Below are 27146 nucleotides of genomic sequence, written 5' to 3'. Positions count from 1 at the left end.
TATATCTACATCAGATGAAATTTAATATACTGATTTATTCCCACAGAACAATGTACATTTAATAACAATATGATTATTACTATATCTACATCAGATGAAATGTAATACACTGATTTAATCCCACAGATCAATGTACATATAATAACAGTTTCGTTATTACTATATCTACATTGGATATGTAATATAAATTTAATAACAATATCATTATTACTATATTTACATCAGATGAAATTTAATATACTGATTTAATCCCACAGATCAATGTACATATAATAACAGTTTCGTTGTTACAATATCTACAATAGGTACAATGTAATATACTGATACCTTCGCACAGATCAATATACATATAATAACAGTATCGTTATTACTATATCTACATTAGATATGTAATATACATTTAATAACAATGTAATTATTACTATATCTACATTAGATATAATGTAATAGAATGATCCCTTCCCACGGATCAAGGAACATATAATGGCAGTATCGTTATTACTATATCTGCATTAGATCAGCTGCAATATACTGATTCCTTCCCACAGATCAATGTACATTGAGTAACAGTATCATTTATACTATATCTACATTGGATATAATGTAATATGCTGATGCCTTCCCACAGATCAATGTAATTTTGGTAACAACATCATTATTACTATATCTACATTAGATATAATGTAATATACTGATCCCTACCCACAGATCAATGTACATATAATAGCAGTTTCGTTATTACTATATCTACAATAGATATAATGTAATATACTGATACCTTCCCACAGATCAATATACATAGAATAACAGAATCGTTATTACTATATCTACATTAGATATGTAATATACATTTAATAACAATATCATTATTACTATATCTACATCAGATGTAATTTAATATACTGATTTAATCCCACAGCTCAATGTACATATAATAACAGTTTCGTTATTACTATATCTACATTAGATATAATGTAATATACTGATACCTTCCCACAGATCAATGTACATACAATAACAGTATCGTTATTACTATTTCTACATTAGATATGTAATATACATTTAATAACAATATCATTATTACTATACCTACATCAGATGAAATTTAATATACTGATTTAATCCCACAGACCAATGTACATTTAATAACAATATCATTATTACTGTATCTACATTAGGTATAATGTAATATAATGATCCCTTCCCACCGATCAATGTACATATAATGGCAGTATCGTTATTACTATATCTCCATTTGATATGTAATATACATTTAATAACAATATCATTATTAATATATCTACATCAGATGTAATTTAATATACTGATTTAATCCCACAGACCAATGTACATTCAATAACAATATCATTATTACTATATCTACATGGGATACAATGTAATATTCTGATACCTTCCCACAGATCAATGTACATATAATAACAGTATCGTTATTACTATATCTACATTAGATATGTAATCTACATTTATTAACAATATCATTATTACTATATCTACATCAGATGTAATGTAATATACTGATTTATTCCCACAGACCAATGTACATTTAATAACAATATCATTATTACTATATCTGCATTACATATAATGTAATATACTGTGTGACCCTTTCGGGGGTTCACTCTATAAAATCTCACTAGATTATTAAACTCTATATTCTCCAAATTTGGGGTTACACTCGTTACAATCGTTGGGCGCCAGCCACTCGCGGTGGCAATCAAAATTTGGACAAAGGGACAGAATGGGGGTCGTTACAGGGGATGGGACTCGTGGCACTTACGTCCTTACAATCTCGCGGGGGAGTACGCAAGGAGGATTTTCGAGGGTTAGGGAAGATCTCAGGGTGAGGGAGGTTTCTGGAAGTTCGTATACGTTACGCGTAGGAGAATATTGTGGACGGGAGTAACAGGGGCTGGATAAAAGGGTTCGCAGAATAATATAACGACGGATAACCGGCGCGATACGCGGACACACAAGTTCGCAGTCGAAGATCGCCGTTGCCGAAACTCACAAACTTCTACAATAATATCGGAAGGGCTTACTTGAAACTCCACACACACAATCGTACTCCCCAAAAATCGTCTCTATAATCGCTCTCAAAATCTCTATATTCGCTTAATTAGATAGCCTAAGGCTCAATGACGGCTCGTCGTTGCTGCCGCGACGACGGGTCCGTCGCGGGATGATTTTTGGGGAGGGGATGGGGAATAGGAAGGGGGCCTTTTCTGGCAACGGAATAGATTGGTTATCGATTATCGATCTGCCGGTGTTCGGGTTCGATGGGGCTGGCGGATCTCCGGCCGTGGCGGGTGGACTGAGGTCTTCGGGCTCGGCGACAGATGGCTCCAGGTGGACGTTTGTCTCAGCTGCTGGGCCGCTTCGTCTCTTTTTCCGAAGTCCCGCGTTGCTTTTCCTCTCCTGGAGGGTGGGAGGTCTGTCGCCGGCCTCGTAGCTCCTTCTTGCGGGTGATCCCTGTTGTCTCTTGTCCGTCGCCTCCATCGGCCCGACACCGGCGGGCGGGGAAAGGGGTGAGGTGTTAGAAGGGTTAAGGGTCATTTCTAGGTGGGATTTGAGGTGGGAGAAGCGCAGCGATTGTAACGGGGGGGGCACAGGTGTCACCACGTTACAACTGATACCTTCCCACAGATCAATGTACATATAATAACAGTATCGTTATTACTATATCTACATTAGATATGTAATATACATTTAATAACAATATCATTATTACTATGTCTACATCAGATGTAATTTAATATACTGATTTAATCCCACAGATCAATGTACATACAATAACAGTTTCGTTATTACTATATCTACATTAGATATAATGTAATATACTGATACCTTCCCACAGATCAATGTACATATAATGACAGTATCGTTATTACTATATCTACATTAGATATGTAATATACATTTAATAACAATATCATTATTACTATACCTACATCAGATGAAATTTAATATACTGATTTAATCCCACAGACCAATGTACACTTAATAACAATATCATTATTACTATATCTACACTAGATATAATGTAATATACTGATCCCTGCCCACAGATCAATGTACATATAATAACAGTTTCGTTATTACTATATCTACATTAGATATAATGTAATATAATGATCCCCTCCCACCGATCAATGTACATATAATGGAAGTATCGTTATTACTACACGTACATTAGATATGTAATATACATTTAATAACAATATCATTATTACTATATCTACATCAGATGAAATGTAATATACTGATTTAATCCCACAGACCAATGTACATTTAATAACTACATCATTATTACTATATTCTCATTAGATATAATGTAATATACTGATCACTTCCCACAGATCAATGCACAGATTGTAACATTATCGTCATTAGTATATCTACATTAGATATGTCATAAACACTTAATAACAGTATCATTATTACTATATTTACATTAGATATAATGTAATATACTGATCCCTTCCCACAGATCAATGTACATATAATAACAACACCGTTATTACTATATCTACATTAGATATGTGATATACATTTAACAACAATATCATTATTACTATATCTACATCAGATGAAATTTAATATACTGATTTATTCCCACAGAACAATGTACATTTAATAACAATATGATTATTACTATATCTACATCAGATGAAATGTAATACACTGATTTAATCCCACAGATCAATGTACATATAATAACAGTTTCGTTATTACTATATCTACATTGGATATGTAATATAAATTTAACAACAATATCATTATTACTATATTTACATCAGATGAAATTTAATATACTGATTTAATCCCACAGATCAATGTACATATAATAACAGTTTCGTTGTTACAATATCTACAATAGGTACAATGTAATATACTGATACCTTCGCACAGATCAATATACATATAATAACAGTATCGTTATTACTATATCTACATTAGATATGTAATATACATTTAATAACAATGTAATTATTACTATATCTACATTAGATATAATGTAATAGAATGATCCCTTCCCACGGATCAAGGAACATATAATGGCAGTATCGTTATTACTATATCTGCATTAGATCTGCTGCAATATACTGATTCCTTCCCACAGATCAATGTACATTGAGTAACAGTATCATTTATACTATATCTACATTGGATATAATGTAATATACTGATGCTTTCCCACAGATCAATGTAATTTTGGTAACAACATCATTATTACTATATCTACATTAGATATAATGTAATATACTGATCCCTACCCACAGATCAATGTACATATAATAGCAGTTTCGTTATTACTATATCTACAATAGATATAATGTAATATACTGATACCTTCCCACAGATCAATATACATAGAATAACAGTATCGTTATTACTATATCTACATTAAATATGGAATATACATTTAATAACAATATCATTATTACTATATCTACATCAGATGTAATTTAATATACTGATTTAATCCCACAGCTCAATGTACATATAATAACAGTTTCGTTATTACTATATCTACATTAGATATAATGTAATATACTGATACCTTCCCACAGATCAATGTACATATAATAACAGTTTCGTTATTACTATATCTACATTGGATATGTAATATACATTTAATAACAATATCATTATTACTATATCTACATCAGATGAAATGTAATATACTGATTTAATCCCACAGACCAATGTACATTTAATAAAAATATCATTATTACTATATCTACATCAGGTGAAATGTAATGTACTGATTTAATCCCACAGACCAATGTACATTTAATAACAATACCATTATTACTATATCCTCATTAGATATAATGTAATATACGGATCACTTCCCACAGATCATTGCACCGATTGTCAACATTACCGTCATTACTATTTCTACAAGAGATATGTAATAAATACTTAATAACAGTATCGTTATTACCATATCTACATTAGATCTACTGGAATATACTGATTCCTTCCCACAGATCAATGTACATTGAATAACATAATCATTTATACTATATCTACATTGGATATAATGTAATATACTGATGCCTTCCCACAGATTAATGTAATTTTGGTAACAATATCATGATTACGATATCTACATTGGACATAATGTAATACACTGATACCTTCCCACAGATCAATGTACATATAATAACAGTATCGTTATTACTATATCTACATTAGATATGTAATATACATTTAAAAACAATATCATTATTACTATATCTGCATCAGATGAAATTTAATATACTGATTTAATCCCACAGACCAATGTACATTTAATAACAATATCATTATTACTATATCTACATTAGATATAATGTAATATAATGATTTAATCCCACAGATCAATGTACATTTAATAACAATATCATTATTACTATATGGACATTCGATATAATGTAATAGAATGAACTCTTCCCACCGATCAATGTACATATAATGGCAGTATCGTTATTACTATATCTGCAATAGATATAATGTAATATACTGATACCTTCCTACAGATCAATGTACACATAACAGTATCGTTATTACTATATCTACATTAGATATGTAATATACATTTAATAACAATGTCATTATTACTATATCTACATTAGATATAATGTAATACACTGATCCCTACCCACAGATCAATGTACATATAATAACAGTTTCGTTATTACTATATCTACATTAGATATGTAATATACATTTAATAACAGTATCGTTATTACTATATCTACATTAGATCTACTGCAATATACTGATTCCTTCCCACAGACAAATGTACATTGAATACCAGTATCATTCATATTATATCTACATTGAATATAATGTAATATACGGATACCTTCCCACAGATCAATGTACACTCAGTCCCATCGAAGTTGTCGCAGTGAAGTTGGCCGCGCATTCAGCGGCAAATTCACGCCGCATCGCCGGTGAGCCGCTGGGCCGCTGAGCGATGGGCACGTGGAGGGGGAACTGCGTCTGTTAATAAATTGAATACGAGTGTATCGACATTGTCGTCGGTAAGTGACGTAGCGTTTTACCTATAAGGTCGAAACCTAATTATCGATTGTGAAATGGACTGTCGCGAAAAATGATAAAGATGCGAAAAATCGATTTTTACGTCTTCTTGCTTTCTTATACGTCAAAGTATGTTCTTTACAATGAGAACAACCAGAATTTTATATTATAAATATCAATTTTATAATACGAACTAAAATCATATATTGCTTTATTTTATATTTTTCCTTAGTCAACCTGTTTTTACTAGAACACGTCACTTCCATATTGTCTGCTATTTTTGAGCGTTGAAGAATATTGAAATGCTAGACTGCGATATTATCAAGCAATATAAATGATAATTATGATTGTGTAAATTACAACCACAAATAACATAAATTACAACTACAAATAATATAATACAAAGTTAAATAATACAAATTTATTAAATGATTGTTTTACAATTTCTTACATTTCTTTTATTGTAGACATTTACTACAGAGTACTATTATATATACTTTTTAAGGGAGACATCGCTTCGCTTTTGGCGTTGAAAAAGGCCGTTGTTTTTAGGTTGAACAATTATTAGCTCTGAAAAGAGCTGGTTTATGATTGTGCTTGTTTCCAAACTATAGTAAAAACAAAAATACGCAAAAAAGACTGAGGTATTCCTAATAATCCGTCCAAGCACCGTTTCGATCAATCACTTGATTTAAACGATTTGGAATCGAATTACCCAGGTTGGCGAAAAATTGAGGCTGGGCTCTTAATGCTTCCCACGCACGCATCGCATGGTCTACAATACATTCCCTGGTTCTTACAATCCCATGAAATCGACACATTCGCCACATTTGAGACCATACGTTCTCAATGATATTCAAATCTGGCGATTTCGATGGCCATTGTAGAACGTGAAATTCAGGATGTCTTGCAAACCATGCACGGACGGTTGCAGAGGTGTGCACTCCACTATTATCCTGTACCAGCCTAATTACCGGCATGTCCTCCCGTGAATATATCGCACGGACGGACGGTAGTAAAACATTCTCCAAAATTGCAATATATTCCGCGGAGTCCATGCGCGGCGAAATTTCAACAAGCTCTCCAGGACCATGTGGAGTTACCCACCCCCAAAAGCCGCACGTGATGCGCCCACTATCCCTACGTTGGGAAACATATTTTTCGAGAAATCTCGAGGCCCCACGAGGCCTCCAAACACGAAGCGCACAGTCCGAGGCCGAAGAAAATACTTTTTCATCGGTAAAGATTGTGCAATCCCATTCAGACTGCGATGCAGATACATGCTGCAATGCAAATCCAACGCGGTCCTCGCGATGTCTTTGCAGCAACTGCACCTTACGTTCCGCCCGGCGGGAGTGGAGACCGGCCGCTCGCAGACGCCTATAAATAGTCATCTTTGACACTTTTATATTCAAATCTGCGGCAACGTTCACCGCAGTCTGAAATGGTTGCTCTTCAATCTTACTGACTAACAGTTGATCTTCTTCCTTGGTCGTGTATCGCTTACCTTTGTTTCGTTGACGCCAATCCAACAATCCTTCGGAACCATGGACAGAATACCTCAGCACATATCTCTGCACGGTACGAACGGAGCACTGTGCTATTCTTGCAATCTCCACATTACTGTTTCCAGCTTTGTGGAGTGCAATAATAGCACCTCGCTGAATCAATCGTTCGTTTTTCGCGGACAACATTCTAACGCGTCTAGTTTGCAAAAAAGCAATGCACAGAAAAAAAAACAGTCGTTTGTTTCCATAGTTTAAACAACTTCAAGGCACTGCAACAATAGCTGTTTTCACGGCTACAAAAAATTTAAAACAGGAACATCTCTCCAAACTATGCTTAATAATTACTCTCTTTGAAACTTTAAAGAACTCGGCCTTTTTCAAGGCCAAAAGCGAAGCGATGTCTCCCTTAAAAATTATATATAATAGTACACTGTAGTAAATGTCTACAATAAAAGAAATGTAAGAAATTGTAAAACAATCATTTAATAAATTTGTATTATTTAACTTTGTAATATATTATTTGTAGTTGTAATTTATGTTATTTGTGGTTGTAATTTACACAATCATAATTATCATTTATATTGCTTGATAATATCGAAGTCTAGCATTTCAACATTCTTCAACGCTCAAAAATAGCAGACAATATGGAAGTGACGTGTTCTAGTAAAAACAGGTTAACTAGGGAAAAATATAAAATAAAGCAATATATGATTTTAGTTCGTATTATAAAATTGATATTTATAATATAAAATTCTGGTTGTTCTCATTGTAAAGAACATACTTTGACGTATAAGAAAGTAAGAAGACGTAAAAATTGATTTTTCGCATCTTGATCATTTTTCGCGACAGTCCATTTCACAATCGATAAGTAGATTTCGACCTTATAGGTAGAACGCTACGTCACTTACCGACGAGAATGTCGATACACTCGTATTCTATTTATTAACATACGGAGTTCCCCCTCCACGTGCCCATCGCTCAGCGGCCTAGCGGCTCACCGGCGATGCGGCGTGAATTTGCCGCTGAATGCGCAGCCAACTTCACTACGACAACTTCGATGGGACTGAGTGTACATATAATAACAGTATCGTTATTACTATATCTACATAAGATATGTAATATACATTTAATAACGATATCATTATTACTATATCTACATCAGATGAAATGTAATATACTGATTTAATCCCACAGACCAATGTACATTTAATAACAATACCATTATTACTATATCTACATCAGATGTAATTTAATATAATGATTTAATCCCACAGATCAATGTACATATAATAACAGTATCGTTATTACTATATCTACAATAGCTATAATGTAATATACTGATCCCTACCCACAGATCAATGTACATATAATAACAGTATCGTTATTACTATATCTACATTAGATATGTAATATACATTTAATAACAATATCATTGTTACTATATCTACATCAGATGTAATGTAGTATACTGATTTATTCCCACAGACCAATGTACATTTAATAACAATATCATACTATATCTACATTAGATACAATGTAATATATTGAACCCTTCCCACAGATCAATATACATACAATAACAGTATCGTTATTACTATATCTACATCAGATGTAATTTAATATAATGATTTCATCCCACAGATCAATGTACATATAATAACAGTATCGTTATTACTATATCTACATTAGATATGTAATATACATTTAATAACAATGTCATTATTACTATATCTACATTAGATATAATGTAATATACTGATCCCTACCCACAGATCAATGTACATATAATAACAGTTTCGTTATTACTATATCTACATTAGATATAATGTAATATAATGATCCCTTCCCACCGATCAATTTACATATAATGGCAGTATCGTTATTACTATATCTACATTAGATATGTAATATACATTTAATAACAATATCATTATTAGTATATCTACATCAGATGTTATGTAATATACTGATTTAATCCCACAGACCCATGTACATTTAATAACAATACCATTATTACAATATCTACATCAGATGCAATGTAATATACTGATCACTTCCCACAGATCAATGCACAGATTGTAACATTATCGTCATTACTATATCTACATTAGATATGTAATAAACACCTAATAACAGTATCGTTATTACTATATCTACATTAGATCTACTGCAATGTACTTGCTTCCCACAGATCAATGTACATTTAATAACAATACCATTATTACTATATCTACATTGGTTACAATGAAATATACAGATCCCATCCCACAGATCAATGTAATTTTGGTAACAATATCATTATTACTATATCTACATCAGATGAAATTTAATATACTGACTTATTCCCACAGACCAATGTACATTTAATAACAATATCACTATTACTATATCTTCATTAGATATAATGTAAAATACTGATCACTTCCCAGAGATCAATGCACAGATTGTAACATTATCGTCATTACTATATGTACATTAGATATGTAATAAACACTTAATAACAGTATCGTTATTACTATATCTACATTAGATCTACTGCAATATACTGATTCCTTCACACAGATCAATGTACATTGAATAACAGTATCATTTATACTATATCTACATCAGATGTAATGTAATATACTGATTTATTCCCACAGACCAATGTGCATTTAATAACAATATCATTATTACTATATCTACATTGGATACAATGTAATACACTGATACCTTCCCACAGATCAATGTACATACAATAGCAGTTTCGTTATTACTATATCTACAATAGATATAATGTAATATACTGATACCTTCCCACAGATCAATATACATATAATAACAGTATCGTTATTACTATATCTATATTAGATATGTAATATACATTTAATAACAATATCCTTATTACTATATCTGCAATAGATCTGCTGCAATATACTGATTCCTTCCCACAGATCAATGTAATTTTGGTAACAACATCATTATTACTATATCTCCATTAGATATAATGTAATATACTGATCCCTACCCACAGATCAATGTTCATATAATAGCAGTTTCGTTATTACTATATCTACATTTGATATGTAATATACATTTAATAAGAATATCATTATTACTATATCTACATCAGATGCAATTTAATATACTGATTTAATCCCACAGACCAATGTACATTTAATAACAATATCATTATTACTATATCTACATCAGATGTAATTTAATATACTGATTAATCCCACAGATCAATGTACATATAGTAACAGTTTCGTCATTACTATATCTATTAAATGTACATTGGTCTGTGGGAAGGGATCAGCATATTACATTGTATCCAATGTAGATATTGTAATAATGATATTGTTATTAAATGTATATTACATATCAAATGCAGATATAGTAATAACGATACTGTTATTATAAGTACATTGATCTGTGGGAAGGTATCAGTGTATTACATTGTATCTATTGTAGATATTGTAATAATGATATTGTTATTAAATGCACATTGGTTTGTGGGAAGGTATTAGTATATTACATTGTATCCAATGTAGATATAGTAATAATGATATTGTTATTAAATGTACATTGGTGTGTGGGAATAAATCAGTATATTACATTACATCTGATGTAGATATATTAATAATTATATTGTTATTAAATGTATATTACATATCAAATGGAGATATAGTAATCACGATACTGCCATTATATGTACATTGATCGGTGGGAAGGTATCAGTATATTACATTGTATCCAATGTAGATATAGTAATAATGATATTGTTATTAAATGTACATTGGTCTGTGGGAATAAATCAGTATGTTACAATACATCTGATGTAGATATAGTAATAATGATATTGTTATTAAATGTATATTAGATATCAAATGGAGATATAGTAATAACGATACTGCCATTATATGTACATTGATCGGTGGGAAGGGATCATTATATTACATTATATCTAATTTGGATATAGTAATAATGATATTGTTATTAAATGTACATTGGTCTGTGGGATTAAATCAGTATATTACATTTCATCTGATGTAGATATAGTAATAATGATATTGTTATTAGATGTATATTACATATCTAATGTAGATATAGTAATGAACGAAACTGTTATTGTATGTACATTGATCTGTGGGAAGGTATCAGTATATTACATTATATCTAATGTAGATATAGTAATAACGATACTGTTATTATATGTATAATGATCTGCGGGAAGGTATCAGTATATTACATTATATCTATTGTAGATATAGTAACTACGAAACTGTTATTATATGTACATTGATCTGTGGGAAGGTATTAGTATATTACATTATATCTAATGTAGATATATTAAAAATGATATTGTTATTATATGTACATTGATCTGTGGAAAGGTATCAGTAAATTACATTATATCTATTGTAGATATAGTAATATCGAAACTGTTACTATATGTACATTGATCTGTGGGTAGGGATCAGTATATATCATTATATCTAATGTAGATATAGTAATAATGATATTGTTACCAAAATTACAGTGATCTGTGGGAAGGCAGCAGTATATTACATTATATCCAACGTCGATATAGTATAATTGATACTGTTATTCAATGTACATTGATCTGTGGGAAGGGATCAGTATATTGCAGGAGATCTAATTCAGATATAGTAATAACCAAACTGCCATTATATGTACATTCATCGGTGGGAGGATCATTATATTACATTATATCTAATGTAGATATAGTAATAATGATATTGTTATTAAATGTACATTGGTCTGTGGGATTAAATCAGTATATTAAATTTCATCTGATGTAGATATAGTAATAATGATACTGTTATTAAATGTATATTACATATCTAATGTAGATATAGTAATAACGATACTGGTATTATATGTACATTGATTTGTGGGAAGGTATCAGTATATAACATTCTATCTAATGTAGATATAGTAATAACGAAACTGTTATTATATGTACATTGATCTGTGGGATTAAATCAGTATATTCTATTACATCTGATGTAGATATAGTAATAATGACATTGTTATTAAATGTACATTGGTCTCTGGGATTAAATCAGTATATTAAATTTCATCTGATGTAGATATAGTAATAATGATATTGTTATTAAATGTATATTACATATCTAATGTAGATATAGTAATTACGATACTGTTATTATATGTACATTGATCTGTGGGAAGGTATCAGTATATTACATTATATCTAATGTAGATATAGTAATAACGATACAGTTATTATATGTACATTGATCTGTGGGAAGGTATCAGTATATTACATTATATCTAATGTAGATATAGTAATAACGATACTGTTATTATATGTATATTGATCTGCGGGAAGGTATCAGTATATTACATTATATCTATTTTAGATATAGTAACAACGAAACTGTTATTATATGTACATTGATCTGTGGGAAGGTATCAGTGTATTACATTATATCTATTGTAGATATTGTAATAACGAAACTGTTATTATATGTACATGGATCTGTGGGTAGGGATCAGTATATTACATTATATCTAATGTAGATATAGAAATAATGAATTTGTTACCAAAATTACATTGATCTGTATGAAGGCATCAGTATATTACATTATATCTATTGTAGATATAGTAACTCCGAAACTGTTATTATATGTACATTGATCTGTGGGAAGGTATCCGTATATTACATTGTATCCAATGTAGATATAGTAATAATGATATTGTTATTAAATGTACATTGGTCTGTGGGAATAAATCAGTATATTACATTACATCTGATGTAGATATAGTAATAATGATATTGTTATTAGATGTATATTACATATCTAATGTAGATATAGTAATAACGATACTGTTATTGTATGTACATTCATCGGTGGGAGGATCATTATATTACATTATATCTAATGTAGATATAGTAATAATGATATTGTTATTAAATGTACATTGGTCTGTGGGATTAAATCAGTATATTAAATTTCATCTGATGTAGATATAGTAATAATGATACTGTTATTAAATGTATATTACATATCTAATGTAGATATAGTAATAACGATACTGTTATTATATGTACATTGATCTGTGGGAAGGTATCAGTATATAACATTATATCTAATGTAGATATAGTAATAACGAAACTGTTATTATATGTACATTGATCTGTGGGATTAAATCAGTATATTCAATTACATCTGATGTAGATATAGTAATAACGACATTGTTATTAAATGTACATTGGTCTGTGGGATTAAACCAGTATATTAAATTTCATCTGATGTAGATATAGTAATAATGATATTGTTATAAAATGTATATTACATATCTAATGTAGATATAGTAATAACGATACTGTTATTATATGTACATTGATGTGTGGGAAGGTATCAGTATATTACATTATATCTAATGTAGATATAGTAATAACGATACTGTTATTATATGTATATTGATCTGCGGGAAGGTATCAGTATATTACATTATATCTAATGTAGATATAGTAATAACGAAACTGTTATTATATGTACATTGATCTGTGGGAAGGTATCAGTATATTACATTATATCTATTGTAGATATAGTAATAACGAAACTGTTATTATATGTACATTGATCTGTGGAAAGGTATCAGTATATTACATTGTATCCAATGTAGATATAGTAATAATGATATTGTTATTAAATGTACATTGGTCTGTGGGATTAAATCATTATATTACATTATACCTAATGTAGATATAGTAATAATGATATTGTTATTAAATGTACATTGGTCTGTGGGATTAAATCAGTATATTAAATTTCATCTGATGTAGATATAGTAATAATGATATTGTTATTAAATGTACATTGATCTGTGGGATTAATTCAGTATATTAAATTTCATCTGATGTAGATATAGTAATAATGATATTGTTATTAAATGTATATTACATATCTAATGTAGATACAGTAATAACGATACTTCCATTACATGTGCATTGATCGGTGGAAAGGGATCAGTATATTACATTATCTCTAATTTCGATATAGTAATAATGATATTGTTATTAAATGTACATTGATCTGTTGGAAGGTATCAGTATATTACATTATATCTAATGTAGATATAGTAATAACGAAACTGTTATTATATGTACATTGATCTGTGGGATTAAATCAGTATATTAAATTACATCTGATGTAGATATAGTAATAATGATATTGTTATTAAATGTACATTGGTCTGTGGGATTAAATCATTATATTACATTATACCTAATGTAGATATAGTAATAATGATATTGTTATTAAATGTACATTGGTCTGTGGGATTAAATCAGTATATTAAATTTCATCTGATGTAGATATAGTAATAATGATATTGTTATTAAATGTACATTGATCTGTGTGATTACATCATTATATTACATTATATCTAATGTAGATATAGTAATAATGATATTGTTATTAAATGTATATTACATATCTAATCTAGATAAGGTAATAACGATACTGTTATTATATGTATATTGATGTGTGGGAAGGTATCAGTATATTATATTATATCTATTGTAGATATAGTAATAACGACACTGCTATTATATGTACATTGTTCTGTGGGAAGGTATCAGTATATTAAATTTCATCTGATGTAGATATAGTAATAATGATATTGTTATTAAATGTATATTACATATCTAAGGGAGATATAGTAATAACGATACTGTTATTGTATGTACATTGATCTGTGGGAAAGTATCAGTATATTACATTGTATCTAATGTAGATATAGTATGATATTGTTATTAAATGTACATTGGTCAGTGGGAATAAATCAGTATATTACATTACATCTGATGTAGAAATATTAATAATGATATTGTTATTAAATGTATATTAAATATTAAATGTAGATATGGTAATAACGATACTGCCATTATATGTACATTGATCGGTGGGAAGGGATCATTATATTACATTACATCTAATGTAGATATAGTAATAATGATATTGTTATTAAATGTATATTACATATCTAATGTAGATATAGTAATAACGAAACTGTTATTATATGTACATTGATCTGTGGGGTTAAATCAGTGTATTAAATTTCATCTGATGTAGATATAGTAATAATGATATTGTTATTAAATGTACATTGATCTGTGTGATTACATCATTATATTACATTATATCTAATGTAGATATAGTAATAATGATATTGTTATTAAATGTATATTACATATCTAATGTAAATATAGTAGTAACGATACTGTTATTATATGTACATTGATCTGTGGGAAAGTATCAGTATATTACAATATATCTATTGTAGATATAGTAACAACGAAACTGTTATTATATGTACATTGATCTGTGGGAAGGAATCAGTATATTACATTGTATCCAATGTAGATATAGTAATAATGATATTGTTATTAAATGTATATTACATATCTGATGTAGATATAGTAATAACGATACTCTTATTCTATGTATATTGATCTGTGGGAAGGTATCAGTATATTACATTATATCTATTGTAGATAAGGTAATAACGAAACTGCTATTATATGTACATTGATCTGTGGGTAGGGATCAGTATATTACATTATGTCTAATGTAGATATAGTAATAATGATGTTGTTACCAAAATTACATTGATCTGTGGGAAGGCATCAGTATATTACATTATATCCAATGTAGATATAGTATAAATGATACTGTTACTCAATGTACATTGATCTGTGGGAAGGAATCAGTATATTGCAGCAGATCTAATGCAGATATAGTAATAACGATACTGCCATTATATGTACATTGATCTGTGGGTAGGGATCAGTATATTACATTATATCTAATGTAGATAAAGTAATAACGAAACTGCTATTATATGTACATTGATCTGTGGGAACGTATCAGTATATTACATTGTATCCAATGTAGATATAGTAATAATGATATTGTTATTAAATGTACATTGGTCTGTGGGAATAAATCAGTATATTACATTATATCTAATGTAGATATAGTAATAACGAAACTGTTATTATATGTACATTGATCTGTGGGATTAAATCAGTGTATTACATTTCATCTGATGTAGATATAGTAATAATGATATTGTTATTAAATGTACATTGGTCTGTGGGATTAAATCAGTATATTACATTACATCTGATGTAGATATAGTAATAATGATATTGTTATTAAATGTATATTACATACCTAATGTACGTGTAGTAATAACGATACTTCCATTATATGTACATTCATCGGTGGGAAGGGATCATTATATTACATTATATCTATTGTAGACATAGTAATAATGATATTGTCATTAAATGTATATTACATATCTAATGTAGATATAGTAATAACGATACTGACATTATATGTACATTCATCGGTGGGAAGGGATCATTATATTACATTATATCTAATGTAGATGTAGTAATAATGATATTGTTATTAAATGTATATTACATATCTAATGTAGATATAGTAATAACGATACTGACATTATATGTACATTCATCGGTGGGAAGGGATGATTATATTACATTATATCTAATGTAGATGTAGTAATAATGATATTGTTATTAAATGTATATTACATATCCAATGTAGATATAGTAATAACGATACTGTTATTATATGTAAATTGATCTGTGGGAAGGTATCAGTATATTACAGTATATCTATTGTAGATATAGTAATAACGAAACTGTTATTATATGTACATTGATCTGTGGGAAGGTATCAGTATATTACATTGTATCCAATGTAGATATATTAATAATGATATGGTTATTAAATGTACATTGGTCTGTGGGATTAAATCAGTATATTACATTACATCTGATGTAGATATATTAACAATGATATTGTTATTAAATGTATATTACATATCTAATGCAGATATAGTAATAACGATACTGTTATTATATGTACATTGATCTGTGGGAAGGTATCAGTATATTACATTGTATCCAATGTAGATATAGTAATAATGATATTGTTATTAAATGTATATTACATATCTAATGTAGATATAGTAATACCGATCTGTACATTGTATCTTGTACATAGATATGTACATTGATCTGTGGGATTAAATCAGTATATTAAATTACATCTGATGTAGATATAGTATAAATGATACTGTTACTCAATGTACATTGATCTGTGGGAAGGCATCAGTATATTACATTATATCCAATGTCGATATAGTATAAATGATACCGTTATTAAATGTATCTACAATAGATATAATGTAATATACTGATACCTTCCCACAGATCAATGTACATATAATAACAGTATCGTTATTACTATATCTACATTAGATGTGTAATATACATTTAATAACAATATCATTATCACTATATCTACATCAGATGAAATTTAATATACTGATTTAATCCCACAGCCCAATGTACATTTAATAACAATATCATTATTACTATATCTACATTAGATATAATGTAATATACTGATTTAATCCCACAGATCAATGTACATTTAATAACAATATCATTATTACTATATCTACATTAGATATAATGTAATATACTGATATCTTCCCACAGATCAATTTACATATAATAACAGTATCGTTATTACTATATCTACATTAGATATAATGTAATATACTGATATCTTCCCACAGATCAATGTACATATAATAACAGTTTCGTTATGACTATATCTACATTAGATACAATGTAATATACTGATACGTTCCCACAGATTAATGTACATATAATAACAGTTTCGTTATTACTATATCTACAATAGATATAATGTAATATACTGATACCTTCCCACAGATCAATGTACATATAATGACAGTATCGTTATTACTATATCTACATTAGATATGTAATATACATTTAATAACAATATCATTATTACTATATCTACATCAGATGAAATTTAATATACTGATATAATCTCACAGACCGATGCACATTTAATAACAATATCATTATTACTATATCTACATTAGATATAATGTAATATAATTATCACATCCCACCGATCAATGTACAAATAATGGCAGTATCGTTATTTCTATATCTACATAAGATATTTAATATACATTTAATAACAATATCATTATTACTATATCTACATCAGATGAAATTTAATATACTGAGTTAATCCCACAGACCAATGTACATTTAATAACAACATCATTATTACTATATCTACATTGGATATAATGTAATATACTGATGCCTTCCCACAGATCAATGTAATTTTGGTAACAACATCATTATTACTATATCTACATTAGATATAATGTAATACACTGATCCCTACCCACAGATCAATGTACATATAATAGCAGTTTCGTTATTACTATATCTACATTAGATATAATGTAATATAATGATACCTTCCCACCGATCAATGTACATATAATGGCAGTATCCTTATTACTATATCTGCATGAGATCTGCTGCAATATACTGATGCCTTCCCACAGATCAATGTAATTTAGGTAACAACATCATTATTACTATATCTACATTAGATATAATGTAATATAATGATCCCTTCCCACCGTTCAATGTACATATAATGGCAGTATCGTTATTACTATATCTGCATTAGATCTGCTGCAATATACTGATTCCTTCCCACAGATCAATGTACATTGAGTAACAGTACCATTTATACTATATCTACATTGGAGATAATGTAATATACTAATGCCTTCCCACAGATCAATGTAATTTTGGTAACAACATCATTATCACTATATCTACATTACATATAATGTAATATACTGATCCCTACCCACAGATCAATGTACATATAATAGCAGTTTCGTTATTACTATATCTACAATAGATATAATGTAACATACTGATACCTTCCCACAGATCAATATACATAGAATAAGAGTATCGTTATTACTATATCTACATTAGATATAATGTAATATAATGATCCCTTCCCACCGATCAATGTACATATAATGGCAGTATCCTTATTACAATATCTGCATTAGATCTGCTGCAATATACTGATTCCTTCCCACAGATCAATGTACATTGAGTAACAGTATCATTTATACTATATCTACATTGGATATAATGTAATATACTGATGCCTTCCCACTGATCAATGTAATTTTGGTAACAACATCATTATTACTATATCTACATTAGATATAATGTAATGTACTGATCCCTACCCACAGATCAATGTACATATAATAGCAGTTTCGTTATTACTATATCTACATTGGATATAATGTAATATACTGATACCTTCCCACAGATCAATATACATAGAATAACAGTATCGTTATTACCATATCTACATTAGATATGTAATATACATTTAATAACAATACCATTATTACTATATCTACATCAGATGAAATGTAATACACTGATTTAATCCCACAGACCAATGTACATTTAATAACAAAACCATTATTACTACATCTACATCAGATGTAATTTAATATAATGATTTAATCCCACAGATCAATGTACATATAATAACAGTTTCGTTATTACTATATCTACATTAGATATAATGTAATATACTGATACCTTCCCACAGATCAATGTACATATATTAACAGTATCGTTATTACTATATCTACATTAGATATGTAATATACATTTAATAACAATATTATTATTACTATATCTACATTAGATATAATGTAATATAATGATCCCTTCCCTCCGATCAATGTACATTGAATAACAGTATCATTTATACTATATCGACATTGGATATAATATAATATACTGATGCCTTCCCACAGATCAAAGTAATTTTGGTAACAATATCATTATTACTATATCTACATTAGATATAATGATATATACTGATCCCTACCCACAGATCAGTGTACATATAATAACAGTTTCGTTATTACTATATCTACAATAGATATAATGTAATATACTGATACCTTCCCACAGATCAATGTACATATAATAACAGTATCGTTATTACTATATCTACATTAGATATGTAATATACATTTAATAACAATATCATTATTACTATATCTACATCAGATGTAATGTAATATACTGATACCTTCCCACAGATCAATATACATATAATAACAGTATCGTTATTACTATATCTACATTCGATAAAATGTAATATACTGATACCTTCCCACAGATCAATGTACATATAATAACAGTATCGTTATTACTATATCTACATTAGATATGTAATATACATTTAATAACAATATCATTATTACTATATCTGCATCAGATGAAATTTAATATACTGATTTAATCCCACAGACCAATGTACATTAAATATCAATATCATTATTACTATATCAACATTAGATATAATGTAATATAATGATTTAATCCCACAGATCAATGTACATTTAATAACAATATCATTATTACTATATCTACATTCGATATAATGTAATAGAATGATCCCTTCCCACCGATCAATGTACATATAATGGCAGTATCATTATTACTATATCTGCATCAGATGAAATGTAATATACTGATTTAATCCCACAGACCAATGTACATTTAATAACAATATCATTATTACTATACCTACATCAGATATAATGTAACATAATGATCCCTTCCCACCGATCAATGTACATATAATGGCAGTATCGTTATTACTATATTTCCATTTGATATGTAATATACATTTAATAACAATATCATTATTACTATATCTACATCAGATGTTATGTAATATACTGATACCCTCCCACAGATCAATGTACATATAATAACAGTTTCGTTGTTACTATATCTACAATAGATATAATGTAATATACTGATACCTTCCCACAGATCAATATACATATAATAACAGTATCGTTATTACTATATCTACATTAGATATAATGTAATACACTGATCACTTCCCACAGATCAATGCAAGATTGTAACAATATCGTCATTACTATATCTGCATTAGATACGTAATAAACATTTAATAACAGTATCGTTATTACTATATCTACATTAGATCTACTGCAATATACTGATTCCTCCCCACAGATCAATGTACATTGAATACCAGTATCATCTATACTATATCTACATTGAATATAATGTAATATACTGATCCCTTCCCACAGATCAATGTACATATAGTAACAGTTTGGTTATTACTATATCTACATTAGTAACAATATAATATACTGATACCTTCCAACAGATCAATGTACATATAATAACAGTATCGTTATTACTATATCTACATTAGATATGTAATATACATTTAATAACAATATCATTATGTTGCGTGAACGCGCGTATAAATGGTCTCCTCGTTACGCGGGGCCCGTCCGAGAGGTGCTGCCGCCTCGCGTTCTTTTTCGGGAACTAAACTCCTCGTGCGAACGTCGCGTTCCGCGTAGCCATATTGTCTTTTGTAACCACCACGCGACCATAGAGCTCCGTACAGAATTCAAGGTTCTGTGGGTTTGCAAGAGAATTGGTGCTATTGTAGATACAGTTTGGTTTTCCTCGACACCTCTTGTGTTTTGAAAAACGGATTCCTCGGAAAAGTCGGTGTTGCGTGAATAACGGCGGTTTTCTCACCGGCTTCGTCGACAACGCCACGTGTTCGCACAGGGCTAACGGACGCCACGGTTTTGCGACCATCGGACTCGTCAAACTTGTCGGTCTCCTCGGTTCGAAACGGAATAATTTTGTGGGTACCTCGTGTGAGTGGCCGAAACCTATTATTGTACAATTTAGTGATCGCGCGATCCTCGCACGGTGTAACGGCCTCCGCACACCTCCTGTGTTTTTTTTTGTTTACCTCGAGACTCTACATTTTAATAAACTGACAACAATTCGACAACCTCGTGCATTTTTTTTGTGTTGAATTTTCTGTGTACGGCCCCCCTCGTTCCCCTCGAAATAAACTGGTCCTTCGAGCCGGATTCGGTGATAACGGTTTGTACGTGAGTGAGCCCTCGTGTCGAAAAGTGAAAATGGCCACCTCTAACCTCGAGGGAAAGTTCGACTTGCAAGTGTCGCGGTTCAATGTGATCAAATCAATGGCAAAGGCCGCCCGGGAAGGCGCCTATGAAGACTATTGCCTCTCCGCTTTAATTCAGAAGGAGGAATTCCTTGACGGCTACCTCGCAAAATTCGAGACGCTTCACGAGCGGCTTTGTGAAGCGAAGGTTGAGGGCCTCACGGACTACCCCTACTTTAAGGAGCAGACATATGTGGCCGCCGTCGAAGCCTACGCCGCCGCCAAGTCCATCATCACCACCTTACGGGAAAAACGGGAGGAGAGTTCCCCTCATAAAGCGGATCGCCTCGGCCGGAGCTGCCTCATGCTCTCCTCAGGAGGGGCGCGGCGCTCCCTCCCAAAGATCCAGCTGCCGACGTTTTCGGGAAGTTACAAGGAATGGCGGCCCTACTCGGATCTCTTTTCGTCGATGGTGGGTGAGTGCCCGGACATCGACCCGGTGGAGAAGATGTATTACCTCAAGGCCAGCCTCTCCGGAGAAGCGGCGGGCCTCGTGGCCAATATCCCAGTGAGCAGTGAGGCCTTCTCCCGCGCCTGGGCGACCCTCACGCGGCGATACGAGAATCCGAGGCTCCTCATCTCGGCACAGGTGGACCGGCTGGTCAACAGCACCCCTCTCCCTCCTCGCTCGTCGCAGGCTCTGAACGGTCTCCTCTCCGAGGTTATGGAGTCCTTGGAGGCCCTCAAGGGTCTCGCCGTTCCCCTCGAAAATTGGGACGTTATTCTGGTTCACCTCGTTGTGCGCCGCCTGGATACCATTACCCGCGAGGCTTGGGAAAACCACCTCGGCCACCAGCCTGAGCATCCCTCCTGGAAGGACCTCCAGGAGTTCCTCATGGGACGAGCCCGAGCACGGGAGAACCTCGAGCTCTCCAGGGAAGAAGCGCCAACCTCGAAGGCGCCTATCACCTCAGGACGTCAGCCGGCCGCCTCCCGGCCCCCTCTTGCCTCCGCACGGACTCCCTCACGCCCACCTGCCGCTCCAGCAGTCAGGGCTTTTCACACCTCCGAGCTCCCTCCTAACTACAAGGATGGATTGTGCGACATGTGTGGGAAGCGGCATTATATAACGGACTGCCCGGACTTCCTCGGCCTCCCGGTGATGGAACGCCGCAAGGTGGCCGTTCAATATCGCCTCTGTTATAACTGTCTCGGCCGGCACGGTGCTCTGAACTGCCGCAGTGAACGACGGTGCCGCACGTGTGGCAACAAGCACCACACCCTTATCCACGTCCCGGCTCACCCTATGGAAGACCGTCCAAAGGACAGTGGGTGGCCAGGGATTCCCTCAGGTACCCCTGTTCCGGCTGTCCCTCGGGCCGCGGCCCACCACGCTGCCGTCAACCAAGCTGCCGTGGACACCGCAGTGAAGGAAGCCTCAGTTGAAGATCCAGGCTCCTCGGCGGATCACCACCTGGATGACGCCTCCCCACCGCACTCTGAATGACTCCCCCAGGACGAACAACCGCCATCGGCACTCCTCCAATCTACGGTACTCCTCGCCACCTCCAGAGCTCTCCTCGTCGCACCTCATGGACGGACGCATCCGGTTAGAATGCTCCTGGACTCCGGTTCGGAACTCTCGTTCATCTCTGAAAGGTTAGTTTCTCTCCTTCAACTATGTAAGAGACCACCTCAGTTACCCCTCCTGGGCATCGGAGGGCGGAGTTCAGGACGGACGCGAGGAGTGGTATCCATCAACCTACGGGCTCTCCATTCGGACAATTCACTCCCCGTCGAGGCCCACGTTCTGCCTCGGGTCACCGCCACGCTTCCGTCGGTACAGGCCTCCTCAACCCGGTTACCTCATCTTTCAGGATTGCAACTTTCTGATCCGGACTTCCTCATTCCCGGTCCCATCGATATCATCCTGGGAGCCGATGTGTTCGGCCGGCTCCTCTTGCCGGAAATGGTCAAGGCTGACCAGACCTCGCAGATCGCCCTCGCTACAATCTTCGGATGGGTAGTTCTCGGACCCCTCGTTGCCGGACCGCCTCACGGAGAGAAGGTAGCTCTCCACGGAGCAGCTGATCATGAGCTCCACGAACTCCTCACTAAATTTTGGATGCAAGAAGAGGTTCCTTCGAAACCCTCGCTAGCCCTCACTCCGGAAGAGCAAGAATGCGAGGCACACTTCTCTCGCACCCATTCTCGAGACTCCTCCGGTCGCTACGTGGTGCGACTCCCTCTCCTGGGACCTCGGACTAACCTCGGGGACTCTTACGAGACGGCTCTTCGAGGTCTTAGACGGATTCAACGGCGCTGCACGGCCAATCAGGCGTACGGACGCCTCTACAAGGAGTTTCTGCAGGAGTACGAAGACCTCGGACATATGCAACCAGCCTCGGAATCCTCCTTGGGCACCTCCACGATCTTTTACCTCCCACATCACGGGGTTTTAACCTCTAAGGGTTCGCAGCCGAAACTGAGGGTCGTATTCAACGGCTCCAGTGCCACCTCATCCGGGACTTCTCTCAACGACCTCATGCATACAGGTGCGAAACTGCAATTAGATATTTCGGACGTCCTCTTGCGGTTTAGACGGTTCCGGTATGTGTTCACCACGGACATCGTAAAGATGTTTCGGCAGGTCGCTGTACATCCAGCTGATTGGGACCTTCAACGTATCCTCTGGTCGGACCCTCAAGGGAAGACGGTCAGCTACCAATTGACCACGGTCACCTACGGTACGCGATCAGCTCCTTTCTTGGCGGCAAGTGCGCTGCTGCAACTCGTGCACGATGAAGGTCACCGGCACCCCCTCGCTGTGCCTCCACTTCTCAAGGGTCGCTATGTGGATGACATTCTCGGAGGAGGCGACACAGTCAAGGAAGCCGAGGAAGTCGCGGTTCAGCTGACTCAGCTCTGCAGGGCGGGCGGGTTTCCTCTTCAAAAATGGTCCAGCAATTTTCCAGAGCTCCTCAAGGTTATCTCCGGAGACGGCGACACCTCAAGCTCGACCATGGATTTCTCCGATCTCCCCACAAGGATTCTGGGCTTATCTTGGCAACCTCTAGCGGATCACTTCTGGTTTTCCGCTGCACGCACCTTTCGAGATGCAGTGACGAAACGAACCATCCTCTCGGAAGTCGCACGTCTGTTTGATCCGCTCGGATTCCTCGCACCCCTCACGATACGAGCGAAGATTCTCCTCCAGGAGCTGTGGCTTGAATAGCTTGGATGGGACGAACCACTTCCTCCCTCCACAGCTCTCCGTTGGACAACCTTCAGAACAGAACTACAGGACCTCTCGGACCTCCACATTCCTCGGTGGCTCAATCTCACCCCGGAGGGTCGAGTTGAGATTCACGGATTCTCGGACGCCTCACAACATGCGCTGGCTGCAGTTGTATACCTTCGGATTTCGTCCTCCACATCGTCGGCAACCCTGTGGCTAGTCTGCGCCAAGACCAAGGTGGCGCCCCTCAAGAGACTTACCATCCCTCGGTTAGAGTTGACGGCCGCTCTCCTGCTCGCAAGGCTCGCACAGTATGTACGGAATACCCTCGAGCTTTCCTCGGCACCGGTGCACCTCTGGATGGACTCTGCTGTCGCGCTGACTTGGATCAGTCATCATCCCTCGAGATGGAAGGAGTTTGTGCGGAATAGAGTCGGGGCAATTCAAGACGCCTTACCCGGCGCTCGCTGGAAATTCATCTCAGGGCGCGACAACCCCGCGGACTGCGCATCTCGAGGTCTGACACCGACCCAATTGAAGGCTCATACCCTCTGGTGGACTGGACCGGACTGGTTAAGGGCGCCTCCTCACGAGTGGCCGACGAGGCAATCAACTCCTCATCCAGACGCAGCCTTAGAAGAAAGACCTAAGGTTACCCACGTTGCCACCGTGGAACAACATCCTTTCCTCCTGCAACTTATTGAACGGTGCTCCTCCCTCACTCGACTCCTCAGGGTTGTTGCGACGTGCCTCAGGGCAGCCGCGCGCTTCCGGCGACTACCGAACTCCTCATTGAACAACCCTCTCTCTCCAAAGGACCTCGCACATGCACAACTGTCCCTCACTCGAGCCACTCAAGGCTTTCATTTCCCCTCTGAGCTACGGACTCTCCTCAAGGGTGGAACCCTCCCTCGAGCTCATCCGCTCTCTCGATTGACCGCCTTTGTTGACCGTGATGGCATCCTCCGAGTTGGCGGTCGACTTCAGCATGCACCTCTGGACTCGGACGCACGACATCCGGCGATCCTTCCCCGGGAATCAATCTTGGCTGATCTCCTCATCAAGGACGCTCACCTGCGTACCCTTCACGGCGGTACCCAGGCTACGTTGGCTCACCTCAGGCGATCGCACTGGATTTTAGGCGGTCGGGCCCCGGTGAGGGCACACATCCTCCGGTGCGTGAGATGCGCACGGTTCCGAGGCCTCCGAGCAGCTCAACTAATGGGCCAGTTACCTCCCGCACGGGTCACACCAGCCAGGGCCTTCCTTAATACCGGAGTAGATTACGCTGGACCGGTGCTCCTCCGCACCTGGAAGGGAAGACGAGCGAAAACCTTCAAGGGATGGATTGCCCTCTTCGTCTGCTTTGCCACCTCGGCCGTCCACCTCGA

The 27146-nt window shown here is 34.5% G+C and overlaps 1 protein-coding gene across 1 annotated transcript; it reads left to right on the top strand.

Moving 5' to 3' along the window:
• Nucleotides 1–24486: 24486 nt before the first annotated feature.
• LOC123988916 lies at nucleotides 24487–25752 on the top strand. Its single transcript, XM_046289674.1, has one exon. It carries the CDS (start codon nucleotides 24487–24489, stop codon nucleotides 25750–25752), a length of 1266 nt encoding a protein of 421 aa, XP_046145630.1.
• The last annotated feature ends 1394 nt before the right edge of the window (nucleotides 25753–27146 follow it).

The sequence above is a fragment of the Osmia bicornis genome, unplaced genomic scaffold (genome assembly GCF_907164935.1).
Source record: "Osmia bicornis bicornis unplaced genomic scaffold, iOsmBic2.1, whole genome shotgun sequence".
Lineage (NCBI taxonomy): Eukaryota > Metazoa > Arthropoda > Insecta > Hymenoptera > Megachilidae > Osmia > Osmia bicornis.
The sequence above is the reverse complement of the archived record's forward strand: the minus strand, read 5'-3'. Positions and strand labels throughout refer to the sequence as shown.